Genomic DNA, 19,527 nt, shown 5'->3' on the forward strand with positions numbered 1-19,527 from the left:
TATTTGCCTTTGCTCAACATCTCCCTCACCATCGATATCAGTACCCTCCAAATCCCCCCCAAACAAGATATGATTTAATAAAGAAACGTGTTGAAATGATGCAAACTTTTATTTATGAACATTCATATCTTGGGGGGGGGGTGAGGTGAGAGTGTTCATTCACAGTCTCAAGGGGTAGTGTGGTTTCTTGCAGGCCAGCTGTCAGCGGTGCTGCCGCTGCTTTCTGCTCGCCTCCACTGGGGTGGAATGCATCATGTACTACAGCCTGGCCATTCTCTTCCGAGACCTCTTGGGGGTGGGGGATGGGCAGGGCAGCAAAGCCATAGGCGGAGGAGCATTATGGAGGGGCCTCTGCTCCTCCTGAAGGTCCACAAGCCACCGGAGCATCTCTGACTGGTCGCGCATGATTCACAGCATCTCCTGCGTGGTACTGCGATCATACTCCTGCATTTTTCTGCGACTTTCCCTGTCTATGTCCATATTCTGTGACAAGGTCAGCCGCTGAGGCGTTCATGAGCTCGCCAAATGTGTCGTCTCTTGATTTTTTTCCTCTTTCTAATCTGCGATAGTCTTTCCGCAGCATTTCTAGAGGGTTGGGCCAAGGCCGAGGTGTCTACAGAACGAAAAGAAATGCACAAGGTTGCCATTGTTAGAAAATGGAACAACTGCAGCCATGTATAAAATACTCCCCTTGCAGTGCACGACGCAAACCCAGACCCTCATTCCATTCCTAACATCCCAAAAGGGTCGGCTCACTGTGTGGTTACAGAGATGGTAAGCCAGGGGCACTTTACTGTGCTATAGAGAGGATTAATTATCTTTAAAAAGCTCATTTCAAATGCCCTGTATTAGAGGGGTGCCAGGGCAACATGGTTTAATTTGGATGAATGTTTCGTCAGGAGGCGGCCACAGGGGATCTGAGGACAGCGTGGGGGGTTACTAGTCTCTTCTGAAACCAAATCAAAATAATTAAAGTGACTTGGTAGGTCACTACAATGGGGAATACAGAGGTACAGGGTATCTGCTGTACAGCTCGGGTATTTTAAACATGCGCTGTCTTCCCTAGGTGACCATGAGCAATATCAGTCTCCTGAGGGTAATGCACGAGGAAAGGGAAGATTTGCTGCATGCAGCGGGGTACCGGCCTGGCCCTTATGCCGCTATGCTGTGTTCCGCCATGATGCTGGCTCCCTTGATTGCAGCGTGGCATGGCAAAGTATCCTACTGGGAGGAAGGAACAAGGCTGCCCTCCCCTGAAACCTTGGGCAAAGGATAACAGATTACCTACATGAAAGTTTCCTTGAGATATCAATTGATGATACTCGGAGCATATCTCTGCACATAAATAATCTGTTCCGGGGGTAACCCCCCAGTAAAGTCTGCTAAATGCCTGAAATCCCCTTCTGCCCCCCCCCCCCCCCCCCCCCCCCCTTTTAAAAGGACAGAACTGCTAAGAAGAAAAAAACCTCACCAGATGTGCCTTCCCCAGGATCATTATTGCTGTCCTATGTGCTGCTGGATTGCTCTGGGGTCAGGAATAGGTCCTGACTGTCCGGGAGAACAGATACCCCGCTCTCTTGCACCCTGCTCTCCTCAGCCTCCTCCTCCTCCTCGTCCACAGAGTCCTCATCATTGTCCATGGACTGTGATCTAGCAGAGGTATCGATGCTGCAGGGCGGCACCGTGGTGGGGTCGCCACCTAGAATTGCGTGCACCTCATCGTAGAAGTGACATGTTTTGGGCGAGGAGCCAGAACGGCTGTTAGCTTCCCTGGCTTTCTGATATGACTGCCACAGCTCCTTGATCTCCTTGACTGCTGCACATCCCTGGTGTGTCCCTTCTCCAGCATGCCCTGGGATATCTTCCCGTAAATGTCCAAATTCCTTTTGTTGGCTCTGAGCTGAGCCATAACGGGTTCCTCGCACCAAAGACCGATGAGATCTAAGACCTCTGGTCGACTCCATGCTGGAGGATGTTTGGGCCTTGCAGTAGCCATGAGGAGTCCAGCGACAAAGCTCTCTCCACGCTGGCTGCACAGGAAATGAAAATTCAAATTTTCCCGGGGCATGAGAGAAGAGGCCATTTCCGGGTAGCATGACCATGTAACAGCAGAGCACGAATGTCCAGAGCGGTCACAACGGGGCATTGTGGGATACCTCCCAGAAGCCATTAACGTCAAATTACGTTACACTCTGTCTACACTGACACAAAATCGACTGAATAAAATTGATTTAGGCGCTATGCCACTTGTGGAGGTGGTTTTATTATATCGACTTTTGCTGCGGTTTAAGCCAACGGAACTGCCATACCAGGGTAGACACAGGCTTTTGGAGATCAACGTAAGTGATGTTACGTCGACCTCCGTCGCCAGTGTAGACCAGGCCTAACATTTACACGAACATTTACTTTGCAGCAAACTGGGGTGTAGCTCTCCCCTGCCGTAGTCTGCTGTGGACTAGTTGTCCATGTGGGCCCTGCTGATGCACATAACAGCTTGTTAATGCACATTGATCTACTCCCATTTCAAAGAGGACTAGCTCAAAGCAAATTAACAGTGGTGAAGCACTGGAATGGGTTACCTAGGGAGGTGATGGAATCTCCATCATTAGAGGTTTTTAAGACCTGGCTTGACAAAGCCCTGGCTGGGATGATTTAGTCTGGTTGGTCCTGCTTTGAGCAGGGGGTTGGACCAGATGACCTCCCAACCTAGGGTCCCTTCCAACCCTAATCTTCTATGAGTCTATGAACAGTTTGTATGTCAGAAGGATCCACATGGTCAGATAGTGTGTGGCAGGCTAGCGCAGGGTAGATTCACACCTCAGTTTGCTGTGGACTGTGTGAGAGTAGACAACTGGGATGTGACTTGCCCAACATCACACAGGAAGCCTGTGGCGGAGCAGTGTCTCAAGTCCCAGGCAAGCGCCTTAATCATTAGGCTCTCCTGCCTGTCTGCTATTTTATCTATTCTCTTTCAATGGGACAGAAAGCTTGGGCTAGAAATTCCTACTTTCGCTGGAGGGTTTAGTATAGAAGGAATCCACTGTGCTTAGGTGAAGGCTTCATCTCACATCAGGTTTCATTTCACCTCATTTTCACTAATTAAACTGATAAACCCATAGCTCTAGCAAAGGAAGAGGTTTGTTTTTTTTTTAAACTTCAACATAAGGGACCAACATATTCTGCCCTCAGCTGCCCCCTCAGAACCTTGTTGAAGCCAGTGGAATTGTACAGATGTGGCTGATAAGAGAACTAGGCCCAGGAAGCCAACGGGTTGGGACTTTTTCGCAGGAGGCTCTCAAGCCAGTTTAACAAAAGATGTTTACAGCACACTGGTCTGTCATCCTGAACCTTCCTAGGGCCTGCTGAAGTCAGTGGCAAAACTCCCATTGATTTCAGAATGAAATCAGAAACGGAATGGTGCTCTAAGAGGCTAGGCATGGACCGCACGTCACCACAATACTGCTGGTTTCTTTGATAGCAGTGTCACATGTTCTCAAGACCAAGAAAGAGCTTTTCGCTAGCTGTGCTATGAAAAATAAAACTTGGGGAGAATCCTCCCTAAGCTCCTAGTTTGGGTCATATTTTTATAGGTTCCTCTGATTCATTAAGCAGAATATGTATCTAACTGGCTTACACTCCCCTCCAATTCTGAATAGCACATTGCCAGTAGAGGATGCAGCTATTAATCAACAAAAGGACATCCCCTCTGCTCCTCCACATTCTCCACTCAACAAATTACAGTGAACAGAAGCATGGAAAGACTCCCATATAATGAAATTTAAAAGACAAGTTCTGTCCAATTTAGGAACAAGGTGAATGAATGGCACAGAGGACAATTGGGAGCTAATATTTACCATTTCTTACACACAGTACAAGAACAAAAGGAGACCCAATGAAACTGAAATTTAAAATTGTTAAAAGGAAATACTCTTTTTTACTGGAACTTTTCATGTTGGAAAAGAGTCGACCAAGGGAGGATATGATAGAAGTCTATAAAATCATGACTGGTGTGCAGTAAGTAAATAAGGAAGTGTCATAACAGAAAAACTAGGGGTTACCAAATGAAATTAACAGGCAGCAGGTTTAAAACAAACAAAAGGAAGTATTTCTTCACACAACGTACAGTCTGCCTGTGGAATTCCTTGCTAGAGGATGTTGTGAAGGCCAAGACTATAATAGGATTCAAAATAGAACTAGGTAAGTTCATGGAGGATAGACACATCAATGGCTATTAGCCAGGATAGGCAGGGATTGCTGTTTGCCAGGGGCTGGCAATGGGATGGATCATTTGATGATCACCTTTTCTATTCATTCCCTCTGAAGCACCTGGCATTGGCCACTGTCGGAAGACAGGATACTGGGTCAGATGGACCATTGGTCTGACCCAATATGGCCATTCCTATGTCCTTATGTTACTATCCATTAAGGCAACTCCTATGTTAGGTGACCAAGCCCTGTAGTAAAGATCATAGCTAAAGAATAAAGATGTTTTATGCACACATCTCGGTGCTCAGTGGTGCCTAGTACAATATTGCTCTTTAAATACAGCACAAAGATATAGAAAGCCAAAGCCCTCCCCAACGCCTCCACTGAGAGAAAATGAAGTACTAATGGAAGTAAAGTCAATCAGTGATAATGTAATTAAAGATTCAGTCCCTGAGTTTGTGGGGAGGGGAGAATGGCATGGAGATCAATGCAAGTGCAAGGTAAGATTTGATTCTGACTATATCCTTAGGATTTTCTAGTAAAGGACATCTACCAAACACAAAAGCAGAACTAAGAACTAATGGGTTGAAAGAGCGCTCTGACAAAACATTGTATCATTTCAGCAAGAGTTATACCAAGCAGCACCATTCAGTGTAATCGCCTACATTTTGACAGAAGTATGGGAACCTGCCATTATTCCCATCAATGAGTATGACTCACCTTTATGAAGGCATGGACCTTACAGCACTTTAGTAAAGTGGTTCCTACCTTTATAGTCTGTAGTCAATGCAATGCAGCTACCTCTACGGTGAAACATGGTGGTTGTTTAACAGTACACAGAACCACTTCATAGCATTTGAGCACAAGAAGTGATAAATATCATATCCAACTGAGAATTCCAGAAAGAACTGTAGCTAGATAGGCCAGACATAGTTCAAATTGGCATAATCAAAACTGGTATTGGTAGGACATTGCTTTCACCACCACCCTTAGCTTGCAAAAAAAGCCAGGGGTTCTTCAGTGACTATTTGCTAATAGGATCTGTTATACAATATAGAATCACAGAATTGTTGGACTGAAAGGGACCTCAAGGGGTCATCTAATCCCTCCCCCGCAGTTGTGGCAGGACTAAGTATTATCTAGAGACCATCCCAGACACAGGTATTTGTCTAACCTGCTCTTAAAAATCTCCAATGATGGAGATTCCATAATCTCCCTAGGCAATTTATTCTAGTGCTTAACTACTCTGACCGTTATGAAGTTTTTTCTGATCCAACCTAAACTACTCTTGCTGCAATTTAAGACCATTTCTTCTTGTCCTGTCTTCAGCAGTTAAGGAGAACAATTTTTCTCCCTTCTCCATGCAACAACCTTTTATGTACTTGAAAACTGTTATTCTGTCCCTTCTCAGTCTTCTCTTCTCCAGACTAAACAAGCCCAATTTTTTCAAACTTCCCTCATAGGTCATTGTTTCTAGACCTTTAATCATTTTTGTTGCTCTTCTCTGGACTTTCTCCAATTTGTCCACATCTTTTCTGAAATGTGGCGCCCAGAACTGGACACAATACTCTAGCTGAGGCCTAATCAGCGTAGAGTAGAGCAGAAGCATCATCCCAAGAACAGATGTGTTAACTTTCCAGATTTATATCAAACTACTGTATAAGCAAAATAACTTTTCGCCCATGAAAGGAAAGCTCTTATCATTAAACTTAAGTTGCTACTGCTTGCCAGAATGGATCACACATACTGGATCAACCACCTTTAAAAATAACTGAATAAATATTACATTTCAGATTTATTAGGCCAGATTCTCTGCCCCATAACATCCCCTTGGTGCACCTGCCTGACCTGTAACATCCCCACTAGTGATTGTCCTGAGACAGGTGCAGAGCTGACTTGTACACCATCCTTCTCATAGCCTCTGGCACAGGGGATATTGGAAGAGGGTGCCAGGATAGAGAAGGGACAAGGCCAAAGTACACTGTGCTCTGGCTATCCTCAATTGGAACATGATTCCTTCGGGACTGTTGGCAACTGGCACAGATTAGAGCAGCCTTTAGGTATTTCTAACCCGGTTCAGGCAGAGGGCCGTGCAGTGACCCTGCGAGCTGTAACCAGCTCTCATTCTGCCGCACTGAGCAGGAACTTGGCACAAAAGTGAATTTGGCTCATTATCAGGAGGTTGGTCATTTCCTTTTGAGGAAAGGACAGACTGCTGAAGTGTCCGAGTTCAGTGTGTGTAAGAAAATGTCTCATTTGGCATGAACTCTGCTGTGAGTGAGCCTTACATCAAACTTCAGGAGAGGCCAGGAGGAATGACCTTGCTGCATAAGACTCTGATTGAGTTACTTAATTACTCATGGTTGTTTCAATGTGGACAGAGTTGTCTAGTCTCATTAGTACATGATGGCAATTTAGGGCCCAATCTTGCTTTCATTGGAGTAATTGGTAAGACTCCCACTGACTGAGTCCTTACATTGGTCATTCTTTTTCCCACCTGTCAGCCCTTCGCACTTAAAGACCAATAGTATTATGAACAACATATCACATTAGCTGAATTGAAGAACCTTAGGATGCAATTCAGCAGAGAACTTAACCACATGCTGAACTTCACAAATATGTGATTAATCCTATGCAAATCAATTGCACTATTCCACATTTAAGTTTTCTTCCAGATCTCTGAATGTCAGATTGTGAACACCTTATTCTCAATAGTGAGAAGCTACTCAAGCAAATATGTCCATTGATTTCAATGGCAATACTTGTGTAGCTGTTCACGGATGTCAGTAAGGAATTCACAGTCTGACTCTTAAGTTTTATTCAATATGTTCTGCACCTCTAGTCCACGAGGTTTGTTATGAACAGAAGAAAAAAATGGTGATTTTTCTTTAAGCATGTGTGCAACATGAAGCAGCTGAAACAAAATGTCTGAACTTTTTCAAAAGTTGAAAAACAAGGCTATGGAGCTGACAGCTTATGAAACCAGTAGTAACCTGGTGGGAATTGAAATAGCTGAGTTATAAACACTTAATGAGTTTATGATGGAAGCATTGACACAGGCTAAATGACAGTAAATGAAACCACCACAGTGTAATCTATATTTAACATGTTGATTTTTAGGGACCTGAGGATGGGAAATTTTACTGCATGTTCTATGCTAACCAGGATACTGATTGACTTAAAGGAAGTTTTACAGTGTTAACATAAGAAGTTTAACAGTTGTAGAATAAAGATAGGCAAGAGACAAAATACTCCTGTGATAACAGTCTACATAAACTCAGATTGTCTTTGATCATAATCAGATTGCAAGAATATTTCTCTTCCTCATTAACCCTTCATTTCTCTTAGTAAAACAGATGCAATATTTTCAGCAAGCCAACAATTTAAAAAAAATCCCAGGCACAGTTGTTCCTTAGAACTGCTTTCTCTGGGAAAGTAAAAGAGTGATAATATTTAGGTCTCATGCACAGACTTCCATCCATAGATGTCAAGGTGTCTAACACAGGAAGGTAAGCATCATTACCCACATTTTTCAGATGTAGAAACTGAGCCACAAAGCTGAAAAGACTTTCCCAAGATCACGCAGCAGGTCAATTTCAGAAGTGGGAATATAATCTAATTCTTTTACTCCCAATCTAGTACCTTGTCTACTGGACCTCACTACAACCCTTGATAAGAGGATTTAAAAGAGAATCAGCAATCCTTTCCTACATGTAAAAATTCCTTTATTAATTGTATGCTACACAGTTACGAAAAAGGTTATATTTTAATATCTGTATTGCATACAATAAATAAAGGAATTTTGTGTCTATGTAAAATGTAGTGAGATATTAAAATGTAAGATCAAAGGGCTGAATCAATCCATCAGTTTGCTGTAGATTTGTAAGTAAGTCTGTTTTAGGTTTTTAAAATTTTGTATTAAGCACCTATAGTTTGAGATAAGCTGAATAACTGCATCAAGACTGGAAAAGCACAGGTTTATCCCAGCCTTGGAGATGTGCACATTGGAGTGAGCTCCTCCTTGGGAATTCTTGGAGAATCCCTTTTTTCCTGTTCTTTTTAATCTACTTTCTTCTACTGTGCCCATCATTGTGGTATCTGAGCATCTTCTGTAAGTTATTTTGCAGAACCCAAGGAATCAGTCTTTAATCCCCCAACCCTTTAAATATACCTAATGACTCAAGACAGCTGCTCTTTACTGGGGCAACCACTGGCTTTTTTTGCTTGATTAGGAAAAACAAACACACCCGTGGAAAAACCCCCCTCCTAGTTTTGGGTGTTTCATTGTGTACAGAAGTTTATGAATTTACAGACATTTCAACTAATTCTGTGTCCCACTTAAGTCAATGGAGAGTAGGAATACTTCACACCTCTCAAAATCAGATCCAAAGTATCTCTAATTGGTATCCCTCCAAGTCACTCACCGCTATTGAACATTTCGGCTAGGACTTCTGGCTTTTAATTTTTGATCTATTTGCAGCATTGAACGCAAAGCTCTATGGAAGTTCTTCAAGAAAAAAAAAAAAGATAAAAACAGAGCACCTCTGTGACCAATGAAACCAAAGCAGCACACTCACTGCAGGCTTGATTTTTCAGAGGTGATGTGTACGCAGTATCCCAACTGAAGGCAAAGGGAATTGTGGGTCCTCGGTACCTCTAAAAATCAGATCCTGCATGCACAAGCCTCCTAAGCACCTCTTAATTTCAGACCCCAGTTCATTCACATTCCTAAAATTTAAGGTATAAGTGTTCAGTGCAATGGGCAGGGATTTTATCACAGCCAAATCTCAGTGCATCATTCTGAAAAAAACATATCCTTAGTGTTTACCATTAAACCTAAAGCTGCTCTAGCTATACCCAACAGGAACATGGTTCCTTCGGGACTGTTGGCAGCTGGAACAGATTAGAGCAGCCTACAGGGTTTTCTAACCTGTTTCAGGCAGAGGGCGGTGCAGTGACGTTGCGATCTGTAACCAGCTCTCAATCTGCCACACTGAGCAGGAACTTGGCACAAAAGAGAATTTGCCTCACTATCAGCAGGTTGATCATTTTTTTGTGAGGAAAGGACATTCAGCTGAAGTGTCCGAGTTCAAAGTGAGTAAGGGAATGTCTCATTTGGCATGACATCTGCTGTGAGTGAGCCTTACATCAAACTTCAGGAGAGGACAGGAGAAAATGATCTTGCTGCATAAGACTCTGATGGAGTTCATAGAATCACAGAAGATTAGAGTTGGAAGGGACCTCAGGAGGTCATCTAGTCCAACCCCATGCTCAAAGAAGGACTAACCTCAGCTAAATCATCCCAGCTAGGGTTTAAATCATCCCAACAAGGGTTACTAAATATTTAGAGTTACTAAATATCTCGTGGTTTTTTCAATGTGGACTGTGTTGTCTAGTCTCATTAGTACATGATGGCAATTTAGGGCCTGATATTGCTTTCATTGAAGTAATTGGTAAGACTCCCACGACTGAGTCCTTACATTGGTCACACTTTTTCCCACCTGTCAGCCCTTCACACTTAAAGACCAATAGTATTATGAACAACATATCACATTAGCTGAATTGAAGAATTTTAGTATGCAATTCAGCAGCGCACTTAACCATGTGCTGAACTTCTACATGTGATTAATCCATGTAAATCAATTGCACTACTCCATATATTTAAGTTTTCTTTCAGATCTCTGAATGCCAGATTGTGAACCCCTTATTTTCACAAGTGAGAAGCTACTCAAGCAAATATGTCCATTGATTTCAATGGCAATACTTGTGTAACTGTTCATGGATGTCAGTAAGGAATTCACAATCTGACTCTTAAGTTTTATTCAATATGTTCTGCACCTCACATGCTATTGCTCCTTAGCCCACGAGGTTTCTTATGAACAGAAGAAAAAAATTGTGATTTTTCTTTAAGCATTTGTGCAACATGAAGCAGCTGAAACAAAATGTCTGAACTTTTTCAAAAGTTGAAAAACAAGGCTTTGCAGCTGACAGCTTATGAAACCAGTAGTAACGTGGTAGGAACTGTAATAACTGAGTTATAAACACTTAATGAGTTTATGATAGAAGCACTGACACAGGCTAAATGACAGTAAACGAAACAACCACAGTGTAATCTATATTTAACATGTTGATTTTTAGGGAGCTGAAGATGGGGTAATTTTACTGCATGTTCTATGCTAACCCGGATACTGACTGACTTAATGGAAGTTTTACAGTGTTAACGTAAGAGGTTTAACAGTTGTAGAATAAATTTAGACAAGAGTCAAAATATTCCTGTGATAACAGTCTACATAAAGATTGTCTTGGATCATAATAAGATATGCAAGAATATTTTTCCTCCTTATTAACCCTTCATTTCTCTTAGTAAAATAGATGCAATATTTTCAGCAAGCCAACAATATTTTTTTTTTTTAAATCCCAGGCACAATTGTTCCTTAGAACTGCTTTCTCTGGGAAAGTAAAAGAGTGATAATACTTAGGTCTCATGCACAGACTTCCATCCATAAATGTCAAGGTGTCTAACACCGGAAGGTAAGCATCATTACCCACATTTTTCAGATGTGGAAACTGAGCCACAAAGCTGAAAAGATTTTCCCAAGATCACACAGCAGGTCAATTTCAGAAGTGGGAATATAATCTAATTCTCTTACTCCCAATCTAGTACCTTGTCTACTGGACCTCACTACAACCCTTGATAAAAGGATTTAAAAGAGAATCAGCAATCCTTTCATACATGTAAAAATTCCTTTATTAATTGTATGCTACACAGTTACGAAAAAGGTTATATTTTAATATCTGTGTTGCATACAATAAATAAAGGAATTTTGTGTCTATGTAAAATGTAGTGAGATATTAAAATGTAAGATCAAAGGGCTGAATCAATCAATCAGTTTGCTGTAGATTTGTAAGTAAGTCTGTTTTAGGTTTTTAAAATTTTGTATTAAGCACCTATAGTTTGAGATAAGCTGAATAACTGCATCAAGACTGGAAAAGCACGGGTTTATCCCAGCCTTGGAGATGTGCACATTGGAGTGAGCTCCTCCTTGGGAATTCTTGGAGAATCCCTTTTTTCCTGTTCTTTTTAATCTACTTTCTTCTACTGTGCCCATCACTGTGGTATCTGAGCATCTTCTGTAAGTTATTTTGCAGAACCCAAGGAATCAGTCTTTAATCCCCCAGCCCCAAACCATATACCTAATGACTCAAGACAGTTGCTCTTTACTGGGGCAGCCACTGGCTTTTTTGCTTGATTAGCAAAAACAAACACACCCGTGGAAAAATCCCCCTCCTAGTTTTGGGAGTTTCATTGTGTACAGAAGTTTATGAATGTTCAGACATTTCAACTAATTCTGGGTCCCACTTAAGTCAATGGGGAGTAGAAATACTTCACACCTCTCAAAATCAGATCCAAAGTATCTCTAATTGTATCCTTCCAAGTCACTCGCCGCTATTGAACATTTTGGCTAGGAGCTCTGGCTTTTAATTTTTGATCTATTTGCAGCATTGAATGCAAAGCTCTATGGAAGTTCTTCAAGAAAAAAAAAAAAAAAAGATAAAAACAGAGCACCTCTGTGACCAGTGAAACCAAAGCAGCACACTCACTGCAGGCTTGATTTTTCAGAGGTGCTGTGTACGCAGAATCCCAACTGAAGGCAAAGGGAATTGTGGGTCCTCGGTACCTCTAAAAATCAGATCCTGCATGCACAAGCCTCCTGAGCATTTCTTAATCTCTGACCCCAGTTCATTGCATTCCTAAAATTTAAGGTATAATTGTTCAGTGCAATGGGCAGGGATTTTATCACAGCCAAATCTCAATGCATCATTCTGAAAAAAACTTATCCTTAGTGTATTGCAACGTGCATCACATCTGCGACCTACCAAATAATAAGAGCTTCCAGAAGCAGCTGAGGTTGAATTTGCAACATATGTGCTTCAGAAAAGCTTATCTTATGTCTTTTAGTTCCCCATATAACATCTTCTGCCCTGTGAGTACTGATTTGGAACAGCAAGTACATATAGCAAGTGAACTATTCATTCTAAATGTGGCAATGCATTAGGATTTCTTCTCCGGCCATGCAAAGAGAAAATACCCTAGTCCCCACAAGAAACTGCAGGAAAGTGCATATACTTCGTACATCTACCATGTAACATCGTACATCTAGATACTTCACTGCAAGATATTCTTTGAAAAGTCATTTAAAAGAAACCCCGGCTTTGTACAAATAGCAACAAGTCAAAAAACTTGTTTTTTTTTCTTTAAAGTGCGTTTGTGATTCAAAGGATTCAGGCTTAGTTTTGTTGAAATGTCATGATGTGCCTCACAGTGCTGTATTGCAACCGGAGCTCAGAGCTCATAGAAAGAAGGCAAAAAGCTTAGTGTCGACATCTAACAAAAATCTTGCAGTGAACCCTCACATAGTTACAAAAGAATGATGTACCAGGAAAACTGACGTAATACAAAACGCCAAACATCCCCACTGCGGATTCAAAGATAGCGTGGCTGATAACCTGCACAAGAAATAGCTAAAGAATATTTGCACCACGGTCATATGTTTTCACCCCTGCTGAGGATCTGTCTCCGAGGAGGAATAGATCAAAGCCAAGGAGAACACTGTCTCTGTGTGACAACATCCAGTAATCCAACATCCAGCTAGTGATAACGCTCATGTATTTACAGAGCAAACACACACCCACTCCATCACTGATAGTGAAAAACATAAGTACACACCAGGTGGCAGATTCACCACAGTGCACAAGGAAGTGGTTCGAGAACAGCTAGTGGACATGTGATTAGAAAGTCCCCAGGTTCAGAGATAGTTACTGACAGATGTCCAATAACAGACAGTCCAATAATCCTCTTAGGGAGATTCAGGTCCTCTATGCTGACCTCCCTCCTAGATCTCTGTTTTACTGCTGGGCACCATTCATTAGTTTGTGGTGTTAATTTGGATTTATATTACATTTTATCTGCATTTGATTTTTAAAAAGTCGAAGATAATATTATTAGTAAATAATATTAAGATGAATGGAGCAGGTTACACCTCTCAGAGCTATTGTTTCAGATTCATTACTGACTCAGGCAGAAATGACTGCACGGGTTACAGTCACATCACATTTTGAAGATTTTATTCACAACTGTGATGTTTAGTAATTGTTTTTCCCCCAATAAAAGCTGAGATTCTGATGCCATTGTATGATTTCATGACTCAGGGCCCTCGCATGTGTCTACAGTGCCTATTTTATTCAGCCCTAATGACTGTGTTCCACATATGAGCTGCAAAGTGAAATTTACTACACTTAAAGGCAGACTTGATACACAGGATAACACCGAAATAACATTTTAACCTTGAAATTTACATCTATATAGTAACAGTAGTTGGAACTTTTGGCAACCTCTGCAAAGACTTTATTTTCTTGCTATATTTGGGAAAAAGAGCCCATCAGTGCTCGGACTGGGATAGCCAATACAGACATTCAAGATCTTTTCTCAGAAACTTGTCTGGCTGAAGCCTGACTTTTCAAGAGAGAATCTGTTGTTGGACCTCAGCACAAAGTTAAGGATGTGAGAAAACCAAGTTCTGTGGCAATAATAATTCTGAGCCACAATGAAATGAAAAATCAGCTAGTTTTAAATGTAGGTCTGTGACTCTGGTAACATGTCCAAGACACACCTGAGAGGATTACTAGGATTACTGTGTTTGAGCTGAGAAATGTATAAAGGAGATAAGGCAGCCACATCTTGATATGCATCCTTAAAGGAAATGTTGCTCCTCAGAATGGGGCATTTTATGTCAGCTTCCATGCCAAATCACCTTTTATCAAACTTCTCACTGCAAGCACATCTGCTTCCAAAGACGAGTTATTTGTTGTCAAAAGGAAAACAAGAGTGGGAAGGGTGAAGCTTCCAGATACGCTAGCTATGAAAATATTCAACTTCCTTAGTTCACCAAAACCAGCAAGGAAAAAATTGGAATTGTTCACAAACAAATGGCTGTGTGACACTGTACCTGTCAGTGTTGTAAACTAGGGATGAAATTCTGGCCTCGATGAAGTTAGTGGGTGTTTTGTCAGGATTTCACTTCAGACGTGCAAAAGAACAAGACAATTTGTGCCTAGCAAAGAATAAAGAATTGTAACACTCCTCCAACTAAGATTAACCATTCACCGACAGGGTTGGATGGTTCAACTGGATTTGTAACTGACTTTGAAACATCGTCTACCTCTGAGTCACAAGTTGGCGCTTGCCCCAGATTAGTAGAGACTAAGGCTGATATTTTCAAACCTGCCTAAAAAAAAATGCCCAATTCCCATTGGTAGCAAGTCTTTACCATATAAGGGCCTATGTGAAATGAATTTGGTGTGTTCAGTATAGTTCTGGGTGGAGAGGTCCCCACATCACAACACACACTGTCCTAACAGAGACCCAGGTTTGCATTCTCAGCAAAGTTTTGGATCAACTACTCCTTCCCCATAAAGATGATATCACTATACATTCACTGAGGCATTTCAATAGGACAGCATGGGAAAGCTTGTATTGCCATTGTTTATACTGTACCTATAAAGGGGAGAAATGAAATTCCTAAGGTTCTACTCTCTGGTGCTGTGACACAGGTCATCACAAGCAATCGATCCAACTCCCATGTATTTAAAATAGGATTAGCCTTCCATGATAACGATGAAAAGGAAACATGGCCAAAGGAAGCTTCTTTAAAAGTCATTCATGTCTCTTCAGCGAGGATAAATATCCAACATGCAGCAGCAATTAACTGCACAACAATCCCTTGGAAATTAGAAGCAGCTGATATAAATATCTGCACCTACCGTTACTGCAGACATTTAGAAAAGATATAGACAATGGTCCACAGAATGAAGTCATTGAAGTCAGAAGAGAATCATTAATAGGCCACACAGACTAATGAGAGAATAAAGACATAAGGGTAAATTCTGCATTTTAGGGAGAGTTCACCCCAGCATGGTGATGGAAGAACTACATAAGAACGGCCAAACTGGGTCAGACCAATGGTCCATCTAGCCCAGTGTCCTGTCTTCCAACAGTGGCCGGTGCCAGGTGTGTCAGAGGGAATGAACAGAACACAGCAATTTATTGAGTGATCCATCCCTGTAGCCCGGTCTCAGGGTATGTCTATACTGACGGTGGCAAAGTCGGTGCCATCAGATCCATCTTTCTGGATCGATTGAGCGGTCAGCGTAGACCCGCTCAATTGATCAGGAAGTTGATTCTAGTAAACCATCCCCTCAAGTAGCGCAGTGCAGTGAAGACAGCGCACAGAAGGTAAACACAGCAGTTGACGGGAGTTATGTAAGCTACTCTGCGTACCTTGCATAATTCCTGTCGACTGTCGCTGAATCTTTAGGTAAATGTAGACCAGAGCTCAGTTTCTGGCAGTCAGAGGTTTAGGGTCACACGAAGCATGGGATTGTGTCCCTGACCATCTTGTTTAATAGCCATTAGTGGACCTATCCTCCATGAACCGATCAAATCAAAAAAGAATTTGATCGGTTCATGGATTTTGTCCCCAGACTCAGAGTGACCTTCCTGTGGGCTTTCTGCTGATTCATATGTAAATAGGGCTTCCATTGTTTTTGGTCACACCTTGCTTCATTTCATTGGGGACAGGTAGATAACCTGTTTCTTCCTCTGTTTGGTCACAGATTTTAAAGCAGAATATCAGTGAATATCCATGTTTCCTCTAGCATTTTATATATATACATATATTTTAAATAATATTATCACCAGGGTCTCATTAGCTTTATATATATATATATATATATATATATATATATATATATATATATATATATATATATATATATATATATATATATATATATAATTCTGTAATATACTATACAATCAGTTGATTCAATTACTGATCATTTGAGTTTCAGACCCCCTGTCTTTATAGTCCAGTAAATCATTGATGTGTATTCTCAGACACGGTTCCTTTTCTCCATCTGGGAAGAGATGCCATGCAGGTTGGTGAAGACTTCATGCTGGTTCCTTCCCTGCTGGTGATAGCTGAGTTATTACCTCTCCCCTTGTTTGCTTGATGGCTTTGTTTACCTTTAATGTAAATGTACCTTTATTACCTCTGCTTGATGACCAGGCTGGTCAGCCAAGCAAATACACATTCCATTGTCTACGGCAGACTGAGCTTATGCATTACCTTGCCAAACACATTTTAAGAACATATTTCTATCAAATAATCATAACTCTTTGTACCCACCTCTTACATACATCATGCAAAAATATTAAAGATCAGTGAGTTATTAGCTTTCCAATGATATATTACATGCCATCCTTTGGGCATATATGATGTGTTAGGTGTAGTGAGTATGTCAGGCCTGACAAGAGCTGCTGACATATAGTAATGAACCACCAACAGGCCTCTGTCACACTCATATTTTCATGCTAATCTCTATCAAGCAGTTTCTAAAATACTTCCTTCAAGCATCACATGGTTTTCTGGTTTTGGTCTAGCCTCTTTTCCAGTATCACGAAAAACAAATACTTTACCATTTGGTTTTTACTAAATGCAATCTTCGATGATGATGATGACGAATTTGAGAACCAGGTTCTCCCCATTTTTTTGGGTTTACTCAGGATAGTAAAATAGTCTATGCCTCATAAATTATGCTATAACAGGAAAGTAAATAATGTTGATGAATTGAGCAGCTGTTAAGGTATTTGTTTCAGATTTACAAATATGTACACTGAAGTTAATCAGTGACTGGCTTAGCCATCATGTATCTTAATCCCTTAGTATAAAACATAAACCAGAAACCTAACATTCTATTTTCTCCTTCTGAACTTGGCCTCAAAGCACTGTAAGTTTATTAAGCGGACAGTTGTATTAGAAATATGCAAGCCACTTCCAAATATTAATGCATGTAAGTGTGGTCTCTTCCAGGTATCCCCAAAAATGTCTTCCTGTAATATCCTGCTAGCTGCATTTGCTGTTCTTTTACTGATCTGCACATCCAGTTTGGCAGTAGAGACAAACCAAGATGTTTGGAAGCAACGTCTTCAGGATGTTGCCAACCTGCACATGGTAAAGGATGTTGAGACAATTAAGAACTTGGATGATGTTCTACAAAGGAAAGGTAAGAACAGCCTTTGTCTTTCCAGTCATTTAACATATTTTAAGGCCAGAATGGACCATTATGTGCATCTAGCTTGACCTCCTGCAGTAACAGGCATAAAATTTCACCCAGTAATTCCTGCTGCTGTGGGAATTGTTTTTTCCTCTGATGTACGTGAACAGTATTGATCTCAATAGTAATCAAACACTACAGAACTAGAACCTATCTTTGAAAAAGACAGCTGATCTTGACTTAAAATCTCCACGTGATGATGAATTTACCACTTCCCTTGGTCAGATGATTCCATAGTTAACTACCCTTGGGGTTGAAAAGTTGTCTCTTATTTCCAATTTGGGTTTTTCAACCAATGGATCTTGTTAGAATTCAGAATTTCTAGGGGGGAAAGGAGGGTAATGAATAGAACTTTCCATATTTGCTTGAAAGAATATAAAAAAACTCTCTGAGATAACTGGCTTTTATTTTTTTGTGGCAACTTCTAATAATTGTAGGCATATAATGAATGCCTAAACATTAAGAATTTATGTTTGCTGCCTCAGAAGTACATAATTCTCAACAATTATTAATGAGAGACTATAAAACATATTTCAAGTTTTATGTCCAAATTACATTATGGGTTTTCCAAAACCCATAAATGTGTGTGTCTATTGGTATCTATAGATAATTATATAACATGCTTTTATAATACAGCCAATGAGAGGGGATGGAACACATTTAATTCAACAAGTTATTGTACAAGGAAAATCTTTCTACAGAATAACTCTTCCCCTGGTCTGTTTTAAAAACTATCTGTACATGGCCCTCCTCTAGCTAGGAAATAACAAAGAGCTTTAAAAACTGGCATTGTCATTTACAGTGCAGCTTGATCATTACTTTCTATCTTTTTTAAGGCACAGAACCAAGATTTCAATTTACAGTAATTCCTTTCTTGTTTAAGAATGAATATATCTATTAACTCTTTCTATATAAATTCACAGTGAAGTAATTGTCTGGTTTTCATCTTTGGAAAGGTGGGTATGGGTCTTAAATCACAAATTAAGATCCCAGACTTTAGCTGATGTAATCTAGCATAGTTTCAATGAGTTTAGTGGCAATCCAATTTTGCAAAATTCCACCTGTCTGATTGGCTGAGATGGGAGGGATGAATTACTTAATTTATTCATTCTGACAGGCAAATTTGAGAGAATCAGTTGTGAGTGGAAGGGTCATCCATTGTTTAGGGATCTTGCAGAAAGACTCATCAGGTCCTATTCTGATCTCTATCATATTTGTGAAAATCATGAGTAATCCCATTGAAGTCTATGGAGATACACTAGGTGTAAAAATGGTGGAAGTGAAGCAGACTCCAACCAGTTAGCTGAAGGAGAAAGACAAAACAATGTGAGTGAGAGAACGAGGAGAACCTTTGTCTGGGCAGCAGGGTGTGGAGGAGAGCTGGCCAGGAAATCTGTGTTGGGGGAATAATAGATAATTGGTCTGGGCTGATGGGCTGGGATGGTAAATTTTATGACAGTTTTGAAAAGTCAGACTAATCCCTTTTGGGAATTTGTCCTTATGATAAGACACCAGCCACGCTGGCATAGTTAACTGCAACTGTGCAGAGAGTGCAAAGACTAGAATAGCAAGTCATGAAACTGATACCCCAGAAATCAGATGCAAGTTATTAAAACTTATAGCTATTCTGGTGCAGTGTGCAGTTATGTAAGTACATTAACTTGATCATTTTTTATTGGAAACATTTAAGGATGAGAGATTATTCTATTTGGTTCTGCATAACTTTTTCTTTTTGATATTTAAATCCTCACTATTCTCACAGTTGCTTGAAAAAATATTTTGCTAACAGAGAATATAAAATTTCCTCAAACAAGAAACCTGTGACGTACTTAGCAAAACATCCTAAAGCTTTGTGAAAAGTGAGACAAAAAACAGCAATAGAGCAAATGAGCTTTTGCTTCCTTTCAGCAAATCAAAAACTAATGTAGACCTTCATCCCCACCCCTCACACTAAAATAGCCACATGCAAAAGCATAACAAGCTCATAAACAGTTTCATGGAACTGGCAGAGTAACTAGCTTGGAAGTCAGATTCCAGAAAATAACTTGGTGATAATATATTGGGCTAAATTCTGTTCCCATTTACTTTATATGCTAGAGAGATTGCGCCTGCTGCAAACTCACCTAGAGCACTCCCTTGGGTGGC

At 40.6% G+C, this 19,527-nt stretch overlaps 1 protein-coding gene across 1 annotated transcript in view; it reads right to left on the reverse strand.

The window, feature by feature from the left end:
- Positions 1–16,062: 16,062 nt before the first annotated feature.
- The window catches only part of TMEM177 (transmembrane protein 177), a 32,516-nt gene continuing 29,051 nt past the window's right edge, over positions 16,063–19,527 (reverse strand). The window contains exon 3 of the mRNA XM_067570110.1: positions 16,063–16,291. Within this exon, the coding sequence (XP_067426211.1) occupies positions 16,143–16,291 (149 nt within the window). The 3' untranslated portion in view covers positions 16,063–16,142. The remainder of the gene's footprint in view (positions 16,292–19,527) is intronic.

This window comes from Emydura macquarii, unplaced genomic scaffold, assembly GCF_026122565.2.
Source record: "Emydura macquarii macquarii isolate MOO-44397 ecotype Brisbane River unplaced genomic scaffold, CSIRO-AGI_Emac_v2 contig_2988, whole genome shotgun sequence".
Lineage (NCBI taxonomy): Eukaryota > Metazoa > Chordata > Testudines > Chelidae > Emydura > Emydura macquarii.